Source organism: Neolamprologus brichardi, chromosome 11 (assembly GCF_056152115.1).
Source record: "Neolamprologus brichardi isolate AB-2024 chromosome 11, ASM5615211v1, whole genome shotgun sequence".
NCBI classification, from domain to species: domain Eukaryota; kingdom Metazoa; phylum Chordata; class Actinopteri; order Cichliformes; family Cichlidae; genus Neolamprologus; species Neolamprologus brichardi.
Window position 1 is genome coordinate 17752254 of NC_142114.1, and position 18959 is coordinate 17771212.

Sequence of the window (18959 nt, forward strand, 5' to 3'; positions counted from 1 at the left end):
TGACTAATGATGTGGATTGGCATCATTGCATTGTTGTCCTCTCTGCCTCCCTGGGAACGTCGAGAAAAGAGGCAGATGGTTAACTGCCAACGCAGCCGTCAACGATTATTAACAGTAGCTGATCCTTGTTCTCTTTGGAAACTGGAGCATGAACTTCATTAACTCCAACAACTTGTACATTTTGTTCTTGTTTAAATTAAACATCAAGGCTATTTAATAGTAATGCAAAGTGAGCAAATTATCAGCTGTGCTGCACTGAATTATTGGTTTGAAGCTGTATGTTTTTTTTAATGCTGCTGGCACTTTAAATACAGGGAAAAAGCACTTTAAGAAGTTGACTGACACTAATTTCCACTGCCTTCAAGTGTCCAGTCTTAACTAATATGCCCATGCATTTCATTAAATGCATTTCATTTTAACTTTCACAAAAATTTGCATTACACTTGCTATTTAAACTCCTACAATGTAAATGAATGCTGTTGGAAATCCACGTGACAACCACACACTCAGGCTTGTCGCCTCAAGCAAGACATAATTTTTAGGGGCACATAGGAGATGATCAGATCCCACCTCTCAGTCTCATGGGAAAATTACGATCGGTGTTAAATGATTGCCTTTAACTACATGCAGCACTAATAGCTTTTTATTTTTAGATTCAAGGCAAGATTATGCATTCCTTTATTTGCAAAACCAGATTAATATGGCAAGGATGTAAGTTTCTTAAGTGTGGTCCATATGCATTTTGAAGTGCATGGCTTCATGGATGTCCATTTTTTGAAAGATTTGATAAAACTATTAAATGGATTGCTAAAATATTTGTGCACACCTGACTACATAGTGGGTATTTTTTTCAAATGAGAGGACAAAAGAAAACGAAAGAATAGTTTTTAAAACTCCTTTAAAAGTTTTTTTGGGTACAGATATAGTTTTGTGCAGTGCCACTAGTCACTCATATGAGGTGCAATCAAAAAGGTTAGAGGCTGGGCCTGTAGGCAGAAACTATAAAAAATATATGCCTGCTATCTGCTTCAAGGTCGTAATCTTGTGCAGCAAAATATGTTTTGATTGGAAGACCTGTTCTGGCCACTTGCAGTTGTGCAATCGCATCACACACTGGATCTCGACCACTGTGTCAAAAAAAGCACTTCAAGTCAAATTTCATTGTGGGAAAAGGGGAAGGGGTTGTAGGGAGCCACATTCTTTGAATAGGGCAGATGATGAGTAATGGTCTTGGTTGATTTCAGTCCTGATGTGCTTTCTTTGCGCTGCAGACTGCAGCTTTTTCTAAAAGTCTCTGTTTATAACTGGATCTCTCATTCCTGGTGATGATCCTTCAAAAGAAGGTCAGGTCAGTTTGACTGTGAAGATCTGTGGCAGAGTCACAGATGCATATGTTTAAGTGGTCAGAAGGAGACTTTGAAGGAGATGGCAACCATAACTTTTAGTCGCATAAGGTTTTCTCTTTGTTATAGAGCCAGTTACATACATTTTTAATCACATCTCTTAGTGAGAAACTGACTGAAAAAGTAGGTTTATTTGTTATTAATAAGAGCTGCATCTTGTGATGTTCTCCCAAAGTCAGATCTATTGTGAAACCATTTGTCATTGCTATGGGTTTAAAATAAATCCCTGGTGAGAGACACTCACCACAGGCATCATAGTTCAGTCGGTTTACTGCGGGCATGATGCTTGATTATTCTGTTTTTTCAGGCTCACCAAAACAACACTCCGACATTTGGACCGATGATAAATTGAGAATCCAACTGAAAAATCAGACACTTAGAAAAACACAGCCGGCCCTTTGGCAGACAAACATTAAAAGATAATCCCTTGATTATTTATGAGCTTGTTTATCACAAGTAAGTCTACAAGAACACTCAAGTTCTATATGATCACTAAAATAGTCAGAAGTCAGTTCAGGATAAAAACTCATCTGGAGTCTTTTATAAAACGATAAGAACAGAGGCAGACGTCACGCAGCAGCTGTCTGCTGTTATTTTATTTTTCTGCCAGGCGGCATCAGGACGTTTTTCTCCTTTGACATTTGCATCCCACAAGGGAGACAGAGACGTAGAGAGGACAGGCAGAAACATGACCGAGCATAAGCCACAGTTACACCTGTTCAGCCAAACATGAAACAGTTCTGTAGTTTGAGGCAGCTTGAGTTGGTCCCTGCTGGATGTGCATCATCCTCAGATACACGCCTTCTGCTTGAGTCCCCTTAAGCGACTGTTGATGGTTTAGGACAAAGATTATTGTGGCGGATGCTCAGATAGAGCTTTGAGCTTACTTGAAGCCATGTTGATATTTTATGTGGCGTGAGACTACGTCCTGAAATATTCAACATGTCAGTTTGTCCTGATTTTTTGCCCAGAGCCCTTACTCTCAGCACAGACACATCCACCAACTACCCCGAGGCAGGTTGTGGTGTTAAACAAGAACATTTGGCCAGGGGAGGACGTACGAGTGCAAGTGTGACATTATTTTGAGTCTGCTTTAGTCCCAAACAGACACTCTTCACCAAATAACAAAGTAGATAATCGTCTCATAGAATATACCGACTACATTTTCCCAGTTGCAGTTGTGTCCACTTCTTCATCAAGCCGTCAGTAAGCCTACTCATCAGCAGCGCTGGAATTCAATTGACTTTCCAGTCTATTAGTAAAGGTCAAGTACTGAGAGAAACGCAGTTGAGTGAAATGATCAATGACGTACTGTATCGACTGGGCTGTGGAGTGTTGACATGCGGCGGTGATAAATCAGCTTGAACACATACACATCATATCAAATCAATCGCTACATGAGTCAAAACTCTGCTTTACGATGGTGTTCATTATATTTCACAGGGCAGTTTGGTGGAGAAATTCTCATTATTACAATTTTTAAACATTCATGTGAAATGGGGATGCTGGGCTCTCAAAAACTCTCACGTGAATCCGCACATCCTCCAGCTTTATGAAACTTTATCACAGCAAATTTCAGAGTTCAGTTCATTGCCACGTCTCCTTTTTCAGTAAAAAAGCCACTGTACACTTTCTGCTCGGCACCAAACAGGCATGTAGACACACTTAGGGGCAGTCTGGCAAACCTATTGGAGCATTTAGCAGCTAAAAGGCCCAGAAAAGGCCTCCTGGGAAATGGTTAAAAAAAACAGCAAAAACAGAGCAGAAGAGACAGAAACATGACTGCAAATTGCTAAATGTGGATAGTAATAACTAAAAGAAATGTTTTGAAAGAATTAAAATGATCCCTGTTAAGTCAGAAACGGTGCTGAGCTGTCGTGATTATTAGGCTGAGAGCTCAAATCTTACAGGGGCAGATGAAGGCCCAGGGAAGAGGAAACAAGACGTCAGCACGCTGAAAATTTAATGTGTGAAGGTCTTAGGTAAATATCACAGCTCCAACAGCTCCAACAGCTCCAACAGCTCCACCTACAATTAGGGTAATTTGCATTATGTAAGATCCATTTTAGTGCACACTGTTGTCTTTTGAATCAGTTTACATCAGCTCGACGAAGAGTTTGCAGGTTACAGGGTTGCCTCGTTAAACTGCACGATGTTCACCATGGGAGCGACGGTGAATCCTGTATCCTTCTGTGAACATGTAGGATTTGCCTAATGCAGTAATTTGTCAAAATATGTAAGAGGGAGTCTTCAAATCATTTTCTTTGTCGCTGCATCAGCGGTGAAAATCCAACAAAGGATTATTTTGCTTTCACGTGTGGTAGAGTGCTGCTGGAGCTTACCAGGAAGAGAGACAATATTCAGTGTGTGTCTTGTTTTCAGGATACACTAAATTACCAAATGTAGTCTGTTGTGTGGTCGCATCTGTGACTGTTGTGTGTTTGTGTGTGTGCGTTTGTTGTGTGTCTGAGCGAGAGAGAGAGAGAGAGAGAGAAACAGAGAGAGATTATGCTGGGAGCCAAAAGAGGGAATGAGTGCATGAAAGAGGGAGAGGAAGAGGGAAAAAAGACAGAAATTGGGTCAGTGATCTACATACCAACGTACAATGTTAACATCAAATTACTCAGCTCGTGGCTTTCTTATTTCTGCTTGTGTTTTTCTCTTTATCTCTTTAGAAAAAAAATGCAGTTTTCAGTCATCCTTCTTGCCTAATCTCATTCTCTTTCCATGCAGCCTTTGTCAAATTAATCCCTATCCCCATACGCCCGCCCGTCCGTCTATCAGTAAATACATACACGCATGCATGTAAACATCAATGCACTGTGGCAATAGCACAGGAATAACACACCCAGTCATGTTTGTTGTGAGTTCGTTTCATAAATGATGCCACAAACTGACCTTATGACCTTAATCTCATCCCTGACTGCTTTCAGAGCGGTTTGCTGTTTTAAAATGACCCGCAAATTAAGAAAAACCTGACAGATAAAAGTTGGCTCCTGTTTATATGCAGTACCTTCACACACTGCCTTCTTCCCATCACTCCTTTTCATTTCATTGCCCTTCATTTAGTAATCCACTGGATTATGATAAAAACATGGCAGGGATTTTTGAAGCAAGACTTAAAGGTATTATATATTTAAAAATAAGACCTCTCAGTTTTTTCTTTGTGTAAAGTTAGGGTGAAGCTGTAAGCACATCGGTATTCACATTTTCAGCTCGTCTATCGTTTGTTTGCAAACAGTCCATTTTCAAAATACTAATTGCTTATTTCCATCTATCAAAAGCACAAAGTTTTAACTGTACTTAAGCAGAAAATTCTTACCTTTGGTTCGAAAAGATGAAAAACAAATAAATTATCAAAGTGTGTGTAGTCGGAGATTAATTTTCTGATGCTTAATCGTGTAATCTTTTCAGTTTGCATTTGAGTCACCTCAACAAACGAGCGATATTTATGTCTGTCATTGCCAGAGACGCTCGTTTGTTTTGTTGGCAGGGCTCGCTGGGACTTTGCTGTGTGCACTTTTGCACACGTGTAATGTAAAGGCATCTGTGACTGAGCTTATAATGGTGGTGGTACGCTTTCTGTTTTATTGCTGGGTGGGTGACTGAGAGAGGGATGCAGATCAAGCAAGAGGGCAGAGGGCTCTGCACGCTCATTGGCTGCTCAAATCGGGCGGCTGCGGGAGAGGAGGGGGAGGGAAAGGAGGAGGAGGAGGGGGTTGAGGGAGCTCATAACGCTGGTGATGAGAGGCTTTGTAGCAAAGTCATGTTTCATGTCAGAGCTGTAGGAGAACACGTCTGCTAATGTGCATCTGGGACATAAAAGATGGAGGAAGTTATATTCCTCTCTATTCCTCTGTTGTCGCCCTCCTGCTGCTTTCCACTTTCAATTTCCTCATTGTCACCCATCATCTCAGGCTTATATACATAATCCTGCTGTTCATCCTACAGCTGTCTCAGTCCATCCATCTCCATGTTCACTTCTTCCCCAGTTTGGTCTCTCTCTTTGTTGTCTTCGCATTATTTTAGTCCCCCTTCCTTTTTCTCACTTCACACCTGTTTGAAAGCAAGGTGCGCTCTCAGAGACAAGTGAGAACACAGGAAGCCTTTTATCTGTTTATTCTCCACTTTTTTTTCCACTTTGTGCCTTCTTATCTTCCCCTCCCACACTGCTGCACCAGCGCCAAGCATGCATAAATGCATCCGTGCGCTCTTTCAGCACGTCAAGTTTAAGACATGCTACGCATTCTTGACAAGGTTATATAAACGAGGTCAGGGGTTTGCTCCCACTGATGCCCTCGCTCTCATTCTCCAAATCCGAGGGTACTGTAAGGCTCCAAAAACATATGAAACTGCTGGCTCATGTTTTTTTGTTTTTAGTGTGCCATTTGCACTCAACAATACAAGAGGTTGTCTGTCTGAGGATACGCACATACTCTACATTTAGCTTTCAGACAAAGGGAGCACATTTTGAACGATGCAACCTTTAGCCGACACTCCTTTAATGGCACTCACATGCCCACACACACTCGCAGTGTAAAAATGGCAGCAGACCAACCTGGAGGCTGTGGACTCAAAATCCTCATAAGTACGAGCACTCGAGGCTGAGGCTGGCAGCAGCATGAAGTCATGTGTCAGTCACCTTGACCTCAGCGGTCAGTTGACATTAACAACTGGCAGATTTCACAGATTTTTCCGTCATATAACACAGCCTGCAGGTTCAAATGGTATTTGTTTGTGTGCGTGCGTGCGTGCGTGCGTGCGTGCGTGCGTGTGTTTGTGTGTGTGTGTTAGTGTGCGTATGAGAGAGAAAGAGCGAGGTAAATAATCAATTTATGCTTGAATGTGACTTGATTTGACAGTTCCAATGGATTATGAATTCCTGCACATGATTCCTGGATACATATGAGGACAGTAGGTCTTTTTATTAAAAAAAGGCCAATAAAATGTTTTAATAGGGAAATATTTGCCTAGGAATGCAGTGGTCCTGTTACGGTAATGTGCTAAAGTCTTGAGAAAACCCTTGTTTCTTTATATTTTGCTTGGAGAATGAGAAATGCGTGCAGCGATTTATTGAAATGTGTCCAAACATGCACGGAAATTTGTTATATAAGGGAACAAGAGAGCTTGTACAATTCTAACAAGTAAGCATTGAAAGTTAATAATTGGTATGACCACACAGCCTAAACTCTCTTAGGAAAGTTTTCTTGTAATTTCTTTAAGTAGTCTTCAGGAATCGTTCTCTGGGCTTCATGAAGGACATTCAAAGCTCTTCTTTGGATGTTGGCTGCCTTTTTGTTCTGTTCTCTGTCAAGATGATCTCACAGTGCTTCAATAATGTTAAGGTCAATGTAGAGGCCAATCCACGACTGATAGCATTACATTGTGTATTTTTCTATGCAGGTATGCTTTTACTGCACAGTGTTAGTCTGTTTGGGATCATTGTCATTGCCAGTGAAACACTTACTAGGTCATTTTGCATGGTGTATCATATTTTTCTGTGTTCATAATGCCATTAATTTTGACCATGACAGAGCCTCCACCTCGTTTTAAAGATGGCTGCAGACACTCATTGTTGTACCTGTCTCTTGATCCATGTTGATAATTTGAACCAAAAATCGCAAATTTTGATTCATCACTCCATAAGACCTGTTAGCACTGATCTTAATTTCAGTTCTTGTGCAATTAGGCCTTAACACCCACCCCTTTACTGAGACCATTTTTGTTCTATTCTTCAATTTGTTTCTATCACAGGGGTCAGATTCATCTCTCAGATCCTGTGTCAGTTCTTCATTATGTATTTCTTGAGGACTTTCAGCTACTGTTTATCTGCTGTAGATAGTTTTTTAGACCTGTCACTTCTTACTTTGTCATCTATTTTTCCAGTTTACTCAAACGTTTTGAGGACACATCGCACACCATGCAGCTCTACTTTATTTAATCCAACAAATTGTGCTTTCTTTGCCATTTTTAAAGATTTGTCTAAAGAAACGGGAAAAGAATTATGCTTTTGTGACAGGCCAGGATTAGCAAATTGCCTAAAGATACAATTTAAAATAGATTCTTTGTGAAATTATCTCTTATGTGTAGACACAACACTGGTCATTCCCTTGACTTCGGTGCCTTTTTGTACTTGATTCATAGGTCGGTGTTAAGTGGCTTAATAAGCAAAAAAAAAAATCCTCTAAAAATGGCTTGGTATGTACAAGGACTGGAGTGAAAAAAAAACAACAACCAGCATGCAAAGAAAAACCTTGAAAGAGAACTAATGCTCAAGATAACTTTGCAGAAATTACAGCAAAATCTGGCTTGTTTTTAAGAAAATATAAAGAAATTAGGAGTGGCTCAAGGCTTATATAAGGCACAGTACTGTAGAAGGATTGTTTAGTACTTAATAAATATCTTTTCACAGTTCTGCTTTAGAATCACAATCCTAATATTGTGTTGGCCTCCCTCGTGCTGCTGAAATAGCTCTGACCCATCGAGGCGTGGGCTTCACGAGACTTCTGAAGGTGTCGTGTGGTATCAGGCACCAGACGTTAGCATCAGATCCTTGAAGTTCTGTAGGATGAAAGTGAATCTGTCACACTGACACAGGCTACACAGCACCTTGAACTCCTTTACATATTCCTCAAATACTGGGTGCATTACTCTGCTGAAAGAGACCACCGTCATCAGACAGAAACTGTTGCCATGAAGGGATTACAGAGATTATTGTTAGGTAGGTCAAGAACGATCTTCCACACTTGAGTTGCGATATTAACTCAGACAAGTTAGACAAGTTAAAAAACGTTAAAGGAGTGTTTTAACACTTGGGGAAAATATTTTCTACTCTTACTTGCTGGAAGGACTGACACCACTGCTGCTCTTTGTACGATAAATGCAAATCATATAAGCAGTCGGTTAGGCCAGGTTAGCATAAATACTGCAAAAGGAGAAAAAAACAATCTAATTCTGTCCAAAGTGAGACAAATCTGCACTACAGCAGCCCTACAGCTCACAAATCAACACACTCGAACTCCTAATTATGGTGTGTATAAATATTTATCATTAATTGCTTTTACCACATGAGACTGTGGCTAAACCGTCTCCTCCTGTTTACAGTCTTTATGCTGAAGTAAACTAACGCTTCTGTAAGTAATATCCTCATATTGCTTATTGTCCAGGAGGAGAGTGGTGCAGATGAGGTAAATAAGTCAACCTCCACCTTCAAAATGCTCACTATGACCTTTCGTGTGTGTCTCTGTGTGTGTGTATGTGACTGTCGGTTTGCTGGCCACTTCCTCTATAAACAAAAGTAAATGATAGTGCCGAGTTAAGCCAACAACAAACAAGAGACCGCTGCCTTTCAGATGAACTTTTGAACCAACGGGAACCACAACCCAAGCTGAAATTGATGCTTAACCCCAAACCAGTTACTGCAGTTTGATTTTGTTCTGGACAAAGTGAGCGGGACAATAAAAAGGGATTAAGTACGAGTGTTTTTTTGTTTGGTTTTTTTTTAAAATTCGTGACTTCTGAGCTGCACATAATACAGATCGCAAAGACCTTACATAAAACAAAATCTGGGCTGAATTGTCTGAATAATGCCAGATGTTCAATTTAAACTACGTCGCACATGATGTACACGTGCACTTTCAGTAAACCTGTGAATATTAGCTGCACCTTGCAATCAGAGTTGACAAAGCAATCTTAACCGAAGGTCCGCTTGCTGAGGTCTTCCCAAGTTTTCGCTTTGAATGAATGCAGATTACTTTCCATTATCTACTTCAACAGTGCACTGACAACTGAGCTTTGAGGAAGACGGTGTGATATCACTGAAAGGTCCAGAAGAGGCTAGTCTGAGCGCAAAAGATATTTGGTCAGCTGAACTGATTTTAGCACTTTTATTAATGTATTTCAGCGACAAATCCAAGTGCTGGCTATTCTGAGCTGGCTTGAATGTTATCAGTGTGTTATTTTCTGACCATATTAAAAAAAAATAGTGGTATGTGCATCTGAGCCCAAATTTAAGCTTGTTTCTTTAACAGCAGCTGCAGCATTTCATAGTTTAAACCTGCAAACTCATAGCAGTGAACACCGCTAATGGAGCAGTGATCACTTTATTTATATGACCGCAAGCTGTTAATAAAACACAACCCCTCTTCTGTCTTCATGTCTCCTTACAGCCTGTCCTGTGGGCTACTTTAAGTCTATTTCAGGCTCTATTCCCTGCACTGTGTGCCCATCCAACAGCCGAACCAGCCATGAGGGATCGAGTGTGTGTGAATGTCGCAGCGGCTTTTACCGGGCCGCCAGCGATGCCAACTCTTCTGCCTGCACAAGTGAGCTTTGTCTGTTTGTTTGTTTACGCCTGGCTCCTCTGCGAGGCGTTCAAGGGGCCTCATTGGAGTCATTTGTCATTTGCTCAGACTGTGAGAACCGAGATACAGTCAGTGGAACAAAATCCCTTTGCTTTTAAAGACTATTTTAATCTTTAAATTGCACCAACAGAAAAACCTGTTAAGCATGAAACTTTCCTTCGCTCGTTCATACGAAATTGCCTCACCATCAAACTATTTTATAAAGTTCTTTCCATTACTTTTCATTGCATAAATGTCTTTGCCAGCCTGCAGGTTCTTTCATATCTTAAACATTTTACCAGATGCTTCCATCTTAGAGTCCACCGCTTGCATTATGTATGTCAAACTCCTCCCATTTTCCCCATCTTTGCTTTCTCCACAGCTCCTCCGTCTGCTCCTGTCTCTCTGACCTGGGAGTATGAGAGCGGCGATGGTGGGGTTTCCTTGAGGTGGCGCCCTCCGGTGGACATGGGAGGCCGAAGTGAGGTGTGGTACGGGGTGGTGTGTCGCATCTGTCCGTCACCGACCTTCACCAACTCGGCTTTGTGCTCTTGGTGTGGGGAGGGCGTCACCTTCAGCCCCTCCCAGACCAACCTGAAACAAACCAAGGTCACCCTCAACAACCTGCTGACCAGGGTCACGTATCTCATACAGGTGCTGTGGAAAAACGGAAGATTCTTCTTTGTCTTATCTCACTCAAAGTTTGAAGCACTTCCTGGACCCACAGATGAGATGAATCCACTGTGGTCTATTATTTTATCATAAGTGCCGCATCAGTGAATACACACCAACATTTATTATTTAGTTCGGCATACCTTGACTAAAGCATCGCTTATTCCTTATTCATAATGGACAGATATTTCCCCATTTCCTGGCGTTTGTTGACCTGTCATAGTGGACGCTGCACGTGTCTGTCTTTGTTTCTCAAACGTTGAAGCGTGTCATAAATATAAATGGGGGGAAAAAGGCTTTGAAATTCACATCTGTGTGTTCTTGGTATTGACAGGTGCAAGCCATGAATGAAGTGTCAGCTTTGAGTCCTTTCCCAGTTCGATACTCAAGCATCAATTTCACTACGAGCCAGTCAGGTGAGAACAGGACGGAGACGATGAAAAAGATGAGATGAAAGAGGAAGAGACGCTCTGATGATGATGTTTGCGTAGATTGTGTGTGTGTGTGGTGTGTGTGTGTGTGTGTGTGTGTGTGTGTGTGTCAGTTTTCTCCCCCCCTCCTCCTCCCCTCTCTTTCGGTCTCTTTGCTCCATGTTTTCTGCTCCTGCTCTCTGAACGGGAGGTTGCTCGAGGTTACAAAATCCTGTCAGATCCCATTATGGTCACTGTGGAGGAAGAAAGGGACAAATGAGAGATGGGAAGACAAAGAGACGGAGAGAAAGAAAGATGAAAGCAGATGAGTGGGCAAAGGAGAGGAGAATGGGGTATTGTGCACACCAAGTACACCATTATACAATTTTCCATGAAACCGATCAAGACTGGCTAGGAGGTTCAATGAGCCCACATTATCTAAAATCTTCCTGTGAGTGCTCTCAGAGCTTATTGATCAAATGAATGGAATACCAGAAAGTTCCCTTTAACTGCTCCCAGCTCACTGAGTGAAACTAGATCCTGACTGGTGCACCATAAAAACTCCTACTTCACTTTTACGCTCAACTGAATTCTGTCTACATGTTTTGTAACACTGCCCTCATGTGGGCACTGTCACTTGTGAACTAACAGCTCTCCTGTTTTAACGTCTCTTGTCACCCACAGTTCCCAGTACCGTTCCTATGATGCACCAGCTGAGCCGTGCCCCGGACTCCATCACTCTGTCGTGGCCTCAGCCAGACAGGCCTAATGGAGACATCCTGGAGTATCAGCTCAGATACTATGACAAGGTATGTTCAGTGAAGTCACACATACAGGCAGAAGGTTTCAACATTAGTTTCTCAGTTTGATAGCAGCTGGTTGTGAGGGGACGTCACAACCTCTCTCACAAAACCAAGTTATTTGGTTACGAAATGGTTGTGATGAGACAGATGCAATATCAACTCTATGGACTGGTTTTGCCATATGTTTTTAACACAAATATCTAATCAGCCAATTACGTGAAGCTCAGCACATTTAGGTGTGTAGACATGGTCAAGATAACCAGCTGAAATTCAAACTGAGCATCAGGATGAGGAAGAAAGGTGAATTCAGTGACTTTGAACGTGACATGGTTTTTAGAAATTAAAGAGAGTGGTTCAAAAAAGAGAAAATATCAGGTTTTTGGGTGGAAATGTCTGGCTGATCCCAGAAGTCAAAGGAGAATAGTCAAACTCCTTGATGCTGATTGGAAAGTAACATCATCCCAAATAACCACCTGTTATAACCTTGGTATGCAGAGAGCATCTCGGAATACACATCAAATCTGTAGCAGAAGACCATCTTGTACTGGATGGTGAGCTTTTATGAGCCTCTTGACTTTCACCATGACTACAAGCTTCTCTCTACCTACCCGACATGTGGTGTATTCTTTATTAGTGAGCTGGCCTGTTGTCACAGCAGTGAGCATGATCTTGCTGTTTTGACTGCAGCCTGTCTTACTCTTCCAGTATTACCAGAATTATTTAGATTTCTTTGTTTAACTGACAAATTATAATGTGCAAAAATTTGCTAGAAACTACAAGAAGAACATCAACTCATGTTCACAATGGCCAGCCTGCGCAGGCAACAAGATGTTTTATAATGGAACCATTTTTTCCACCATAACGCAGTATGGCATTCAAACAACAAATCAACAGTCGTTTAAGTGTTCGCTAGATGTAAATACACACAAAGACATCATTTACTGAACATACTGGCCGTGATTGTACACAAAACAAACTGAGCCCAAACAACAGACCCTTAACGTCATTCCTCTCTGTTTGTCAGGGTTCAGACGTGGACAGCGCATTGACTGTGTACAGTGAGACTAACACAGTGACCGTCAAGTCTCTGATTCCCGGCTCCATCTATGCCTTCCAGATCAGAGCTCGAAATGAGCGAGGCTACGGGCCCTACAGCAACACCATCTACTTCACGACGCTACCTCTAGGTAATGCACACAGTCATTTATTTTTATTATAGTTTAAGAAAAAAGTATATATTCTATTATTGTAGGGTCTGTCCCTTACAATAGAACGCATGTTGAGGCAACTGTTGTTGTGATTTGATGCTATATAAATACAACTGAATTGAACTGATTTGAAAGGATTATAGAAAACTGTCAAAAGATCATATTGGCATAAGCATTAAAATAAATGCACATGCTGTTGTTTGAGTGTGGGTGTGCACAACTGTACTTAGTACAAAAACAAGCATTTACAAAGGAAAAACAGACAAAAGCTGGGGCAGCTTTCAATTACTGTAACTGCAGTTACATTCATCTCAGTGAAGTTGCATTACTATATGTAATACAAAGCTTAGCGGTTAATATAAGGCCTTACCATTCACATAAAAAATAGTAAGAGTAAGACCAGAGGAAGATGTCAGGATAGCATGATAAATTCAGGATAGCAATTAGAGAAACTAGGGAACAAAGAATAAACTGTGAATCATTTTCAGTGCACTTTATTTTGCTCAATGTAAACTTAATCATGTAGAAATGAGAAGACTGTGTTGCAAACCAGAAGCACAAAACCAGCTATCAGCGACTAGATGTGATATAATTAGAAAAAGTGGACACACCAGGGTAACAAAATTAAAGGTGATAATAATCAAAGACAGTGAGACAGGAGGGGAAATAATCAAAGCGCAGGAGAGAAATGACTGCCAAAATAAAACAGTAAGTTAGAAACCGGAGCTAAAGAGAGCAGACACAGGACGTTGAGACAGGAACTATTGAAGGAACACTTCTAAACTCTAAAACAGACTAAATTAAAACAAGAACTAAAGGCTCCAAAAATCCTCAAAAATAAAAAAGACATAACAAAACTCTGAACACCTGAAAAAGAAAGAATTCAACCTCAAAAACCCACAAGACCAAAGTTACACTATATGGATACACGTCCTGGGCCACCTACAGATTTCACCTGCAGCAGCTGCTTGGCCATGGAAACCCACACCGTGAACCAGTTTCTGTGTTGATGTTAACATCAGAGGTTTGAAACTCAGCAGTTATTGAATCAGCAGAAAGGTGCGTCTCAGTGACCTTGTGCTATAACTTAACATGGTCTGCCACTTCCTGCCTGAGCTGCTGTGGTTCCTGAGCGTGTTCACGTCGCAATAATACAACTTACCGTTGATTGTGGAATAACTAGGAGGAATAAGTTATTGCAACAGTCCCACGCTCGACCTCAGTGCGGCATTTAGAATGACCTATGCTTTTACAGATGTTTCTAAAAACAGGCTGCATGGCTGCACCTGTGGGAATAGGATTGAAAACACCTGAATTCAAAAATTAGGAGGTTAAACACCTCGGTATGAACACAGCAAACATCTCTCTGTAGTTATTTTGTCATTTTTAATACTAAGAAAACATCTCTGCCTCAGTATTAACATCAATATCAAACTTTCAAATAGAACATATATCGCTGTAACTAAAGATAAAGTGGTCTGTATATCCAATAAAAGCACATTTGAACTTGATAGCTGAAGGTGTTTCATTTTCTCTCCCGCAGAGGAGCATTCACAGCAAATCCAGACCCGGCTTCCTCTGCTGGTGGGCTCAGTCATGGGTGGGGCCGCGTTTCTCCTTGTCGTGGCAGCCATTGTGGTTGTGGTGGTGTTTCGCAGGTTGGTTGGTGGTATAAATGCCGTAACAGATGAATGCATGTATGTTTTAATCTGGTATTACAGTTTTTGACTGCTTTTACATGGCAGTAAGAGGAGGGAGAGTCCATACAGTGACCGACTCCAGAGGTACATCAGTAACAGAGGTGAGTGAAATATAATAAAATGAATTATTTATTTTGGGATTCATTGTTATTTTATAGGAAAAAAATAAAGCTGCTCTATATTTTTATTATTAAATGAATAATACAAAAAAATGCTATCTGTGTGTAAAGTAAAGCTCATCAGCTTTGCATTATAAAAGATAATTTTTACCTTGTTTTTGGGATTACATGTCTAAAGTAAAGGACTAAAAGTTCTGAATCAGTTTTTCAAAAGAAGATTTCTTGTTCCCAGGTGGAGTTAAGTATTACGTTGACCCATCCACTTATGAGGACCCCAGCGAGGCCGTCAAAGAATTTGCCCGTGAGATCGACCCAACTCACCTCAAGATCGAGGAGGTGATTGGTGCAGGTACGTTTCATGGTCTCCTTTCTTTTAAATCTTGCTGTAGTTACGTGCTGGCTGCAGCACAGTGTAATCTCCTCCGTGTTTATTCCATTACAGCCCAATTTGGCGAGGTTTCTCGTGGTCGTTACCATCCGCTGGGTCGCAGGGAAGTGCTGGTAGCAGTGAAGACTCTGCGCTGGGGGGCATCAGACAGAGAGAAGGGGATGTTTCTCAGTGAAGCAGGAGTCCTGGGACAGTTTGACCACCCCAATGTGCTGAAACTAGAGGGTGTTATCACCCGTACCCCTCCAGAGAGGATCATCACTGAGTTCATGGAGAACGGGCCCCTGGATGCCTTCCTCAGGGTGAGAAAAACAACGCACTGTCAGGAATTCCTGCACATGTTACACCACACTGGAGACTTTTTTTTCTCCATCGTGTCTCTTAATTTCTTCAGGAGAACGAAGGTCAGTTCAGTGTCCTCCAGCTTGTCGGGATGCTCAGGGGAGTTGGAGCAGGGATGCGTTACCTCTCTGAGAGAAACTTTGTTCACCGAGACCTGGCGGCCAGGAACGTGTTGGTCAACTCCAACCTGGTCTGTAAAGTATCTGATTTTGGCCTCTCCAGGCTTATGAGGGGCTTGGACCACAACATACCAACATACACTGCCTCACTGGTAGGTTAGAAGGGAAGGAGCGCCTTTTAGCTTGGTTTCCGTCATCACTGAGTGACTGTATATGTTTTTGTTCTGTTTTCATCTATCAGGGCAGTAAGATTCCTGTGAGATGGACGGCACCTGAAGCATTTCAGCATCGCAAGTTCAGCTCAGCTAGTGATGTCTGGAGCTTTGGGATACTGATGTGGGAAGTTATGTCCTACGGAGAGCGTCCGTACTGGGACATGAGCAATCAAGAGGTGAGTATGAAGAAAAATGTTTCCTGAATTGTTAAAGAAGCAAATGTGCAAAAAACCCTTGCTATAGTGCACTTATCTTTATTATGGTGTAACAATATACAGATAACTAGAATTACTGCTTTGCTGTTGTGTTCTTCCACTAACTTGTCAGGTGGCAATTTACATCTGAGTTTTTTAAAAGTCTTATAATACATCATTTAATAAAGTGTTCAAGAAATTACATATCAACAACAGCAATTCAGTATTGGACTAAAGGTGCCCTCTGCTCATGTTTTAAATAATAGACAGAAAAGTGTATTTAACATTATGATGTCAAAGTGAAGCTGACCTTTGACCTTTGGGATTTTTTTTCATATTTTGCATATAAGTTCTTAAGATACATCCAAAAACATGACATCAAAGTGATCATCAAAGTGAAGTCATCTTCGAGTACAAACGGATATTTGCACCATAAATATTCCTTCCTGCTGTTCCTGAGCTATAGCATTCATATCATTCATAAGAATGAGGTGCTCATGAAGTCCATAAAAGGGATCACAGTGATCTAATGAAGTCCTTCTTTAGCCCAAATTAACGTTTTGCCAAGCTCATGGATTAGGCATTATTATCTGTCTCTCTCAGCCAATGTGAAGTTTTTAACAAAAAATCTCCTAAATTTTGCATTCAGTGCATCATGTAGCAATAAAGTACCAATAAAATAAAATCGCTACCGACGCTGACAGATGCAGAAAATACCGTATCTGCAAAATAAAGATGAATTTATGCTGTGTAAATCATATTTTAAATGCTTAAGCTGTTAAAACAGCCTTCATTATGTACAATATTTCAGTAATCTAGAGGAATAAACGTATTATTACACAAATGTGGCCCTCCAGTACTTAAATGTACTTCCCTCCCCCTCCTCCTGTTACACAACAGGCATATTTAAACGGTGACAAAATGCCAAACTGATGAAATTCGCATAATTTTCTCTTAGTCATTCTTGAAAGCTCTGAGTGATCTGTGACCTTTCATGGAGGCTAATTACACAAGACTCCATCTGCCCTACTTCTGTCTGATGCCTTCCTCTTTGTGTCTGCAGGTGATGAAGGCAGTAGCAGATCAGTACCGTCTCCCGGCCCCCCACAACTGCCCCCCTGCCCTCCACTCTCTAATGCTTCAGTGCTGGCAGGCCGACCGGGCAGACCGACCAGGTTTCGACTCAGTCCTGTCTTCTCTGGATCGACTCATCAGGCACCCCGCGTCCCTCAAAGCTGAGCCAACTCGGTGAGACGCCAGCTCCTGGCAAACGCTCCTGCAAAGCATATCCGAGGCAGCAGGTGATGTACAATCTGCTGCAGTTATGGATTCTCGTGCTCTCATTTTTGACATTTACAGAAGCTGCTCCCAGCCGCTGCTCAGCCCCACTCCCACAGACTTATCGTCAGTGGTGACGGTCAGTGATTGGCTGAAAGCGCTGAGGATGGAGAGGTATCAGAATGAGTTTGATCGAGCGCACCTGGACACATTAGACAGAGTCAGCAAGCTTACGATGGAGTGAGTATGCATGGATAGTTACAAACCTAAAAATACAGAAAAATATATCAAACATTTTTAAAGCTGGCTTCTTGACTTAAGATTTAATTAGATCAGTCATTAATTTAATTTTAGCTATGTCATGAGTATTATCAAGCACACCAGCCACCTGGTATCCACTGAAACCTCAAGTCAAGTTGTCGCATAGTGGTAAAGAGCCCAGTGGGCTGACACACTTTTAGACAGTGCCAGAAGCACTGGCAGCCTTTTTGTTCATTTTCATTACTGTATTGCCCTATCAAATCTCTTTATGCAACTGGACCCTCCCCAATCTTTGCTGTGCTCTTACACACCTTATTGAACAGAGTTTAGTGTGAAAGAAGAGCTGAAAAGGTGGCGCTGAAAGCTAAGAGAGACAAAGAAAGAGAAGCTAGAAATAGATACAGGAAATGTCAAATTGAGCAACATGTTAGCTGTCAGGGCAAATGCTGCTGCGCCGTCAACAGTAGTAATGTACCAGCAACAAGCAGTAATGAGCCTTCATAGACACAGGAGGCAGCTGTAGCACTAGCTGTGGAGAAGCTGTGCAGGCGGAGGGACACCAGTCCCAAAAACAGAGTGAGAAACAGACAGAGGGAAATGAAATTAGAATAATAAGAAAATAGATGAAGGGAGAGAGAGAGAGAGACACGGTAGACCGACTGCAACAAAAGTGCCAAGGCCGATTTTTTTTGTGCATTTCAGTGCACAAAAACATTTCAGTGCAGCCCTGCATACTGGTGCTTGGTCAGGACCTGTAGGTGTCTCATTGCAACTCACTGAGCACTCCTTTAGTGTTATGAAACAGACACCATAAGATAAAGGTGCTCTGATAGTGCTACTGATGAGGGACACATAGCCGAGAGGATTTTGCAGTTTTTGTAGGTATCTGATAACCAAAACAAGTCACCATAAGATAAGGAAAGGAGAAACTTCTGCAACCTGCAGATTTAATTCTTTAAACAATCTTAGAATAGAATAGGGACAGAATGGTGGGCCAGTAGTTAGCACGAGGGTCCAAGAAGGTCCAAGAGGAACGAATGCATGAAGAACCCATGCTTGAGCTCCGATTTCAACCATCATCATAAAACTTTGTAGATTACACCTGTATGTCTCGCACAGGTTTTTTGTTGATCTCAAAAGTTTTTCTTCCTGATTCTAATCTAATTTAAAACGATTTCTGCACATCAAAAAGGAGTTTCAAAACAAAATATTCAATTCAGTTCAGTTTTATTTATATAATGCCAAATCACAACAACAGTTGGCTCAAGGCACTTTATGTTGTAAGGTAAAGACCCTACAAAACAGAGAAAACCTCAACAATCATATGATCCCCTTAGCAAGCACTTTGGCAACAGTAGGATGGGAAAATTCCCTTTTAATAGGAAGTAACCCCCAGCGGATTTAGGGTCAGGGAAGGGCAGCCATGTGCCAGTTGGGTGAGGGGAGGAAGACAAGCCAATGTGGACTGCAATATTGTTTTTGCTAATTAATGTGGAGCCAGATTG

General features: G+C 41.5%; 1 protein-coding gene across 1 annotated transcript in view; it reads left to right on the top strand.

The window, feature by feature from the left end:
• The window catches only part of ephb6 (eph receptor B6), a 43800-nt gene that overhangs the window by 22804 nt on the left and 2037 nt on the right, over positions 1-18959 (top strand). Inside the window, exons 6-18 of the mRNA XM_087848250.1 lie at positions 9572-9727; positions 10128-10399; positions 10752-10833; positions 11512-11636; positions 12655-12817; positions 14382-14496; positions 14584-14639; positions 14890-15006; positions 15100-15347; positions 15440-15658; positions 15748-15897; positions 16979-17163; positions 17275-17433. Coding sequence (XP_087704376.1) covers positions 9572-9727; positions 10128-10399; positions 10752-10833; positions 11512-11636; positions 12655-12817; positions 14382-14496; positions 14584-14639; positions 14890-15006; positions 15100-15347; positions 15440-15658; positions 15748-15897; positions 16979-17163; positions 17275-17433 — 2047 coding nt within the window. The remainder of the gene's footprint in view (positions 1-9571; positions 9728-10127; positions 10400-10751; positions 10834-11511; positions 11637-12654; positions 12818-14381; positions 14497-14583; positions 14640-14889; positions 15007-15099; positions 15348-15439; positions 15659-15747; positions 15898-16978; positions 17164-17274; positions 17434-18959) is intronic.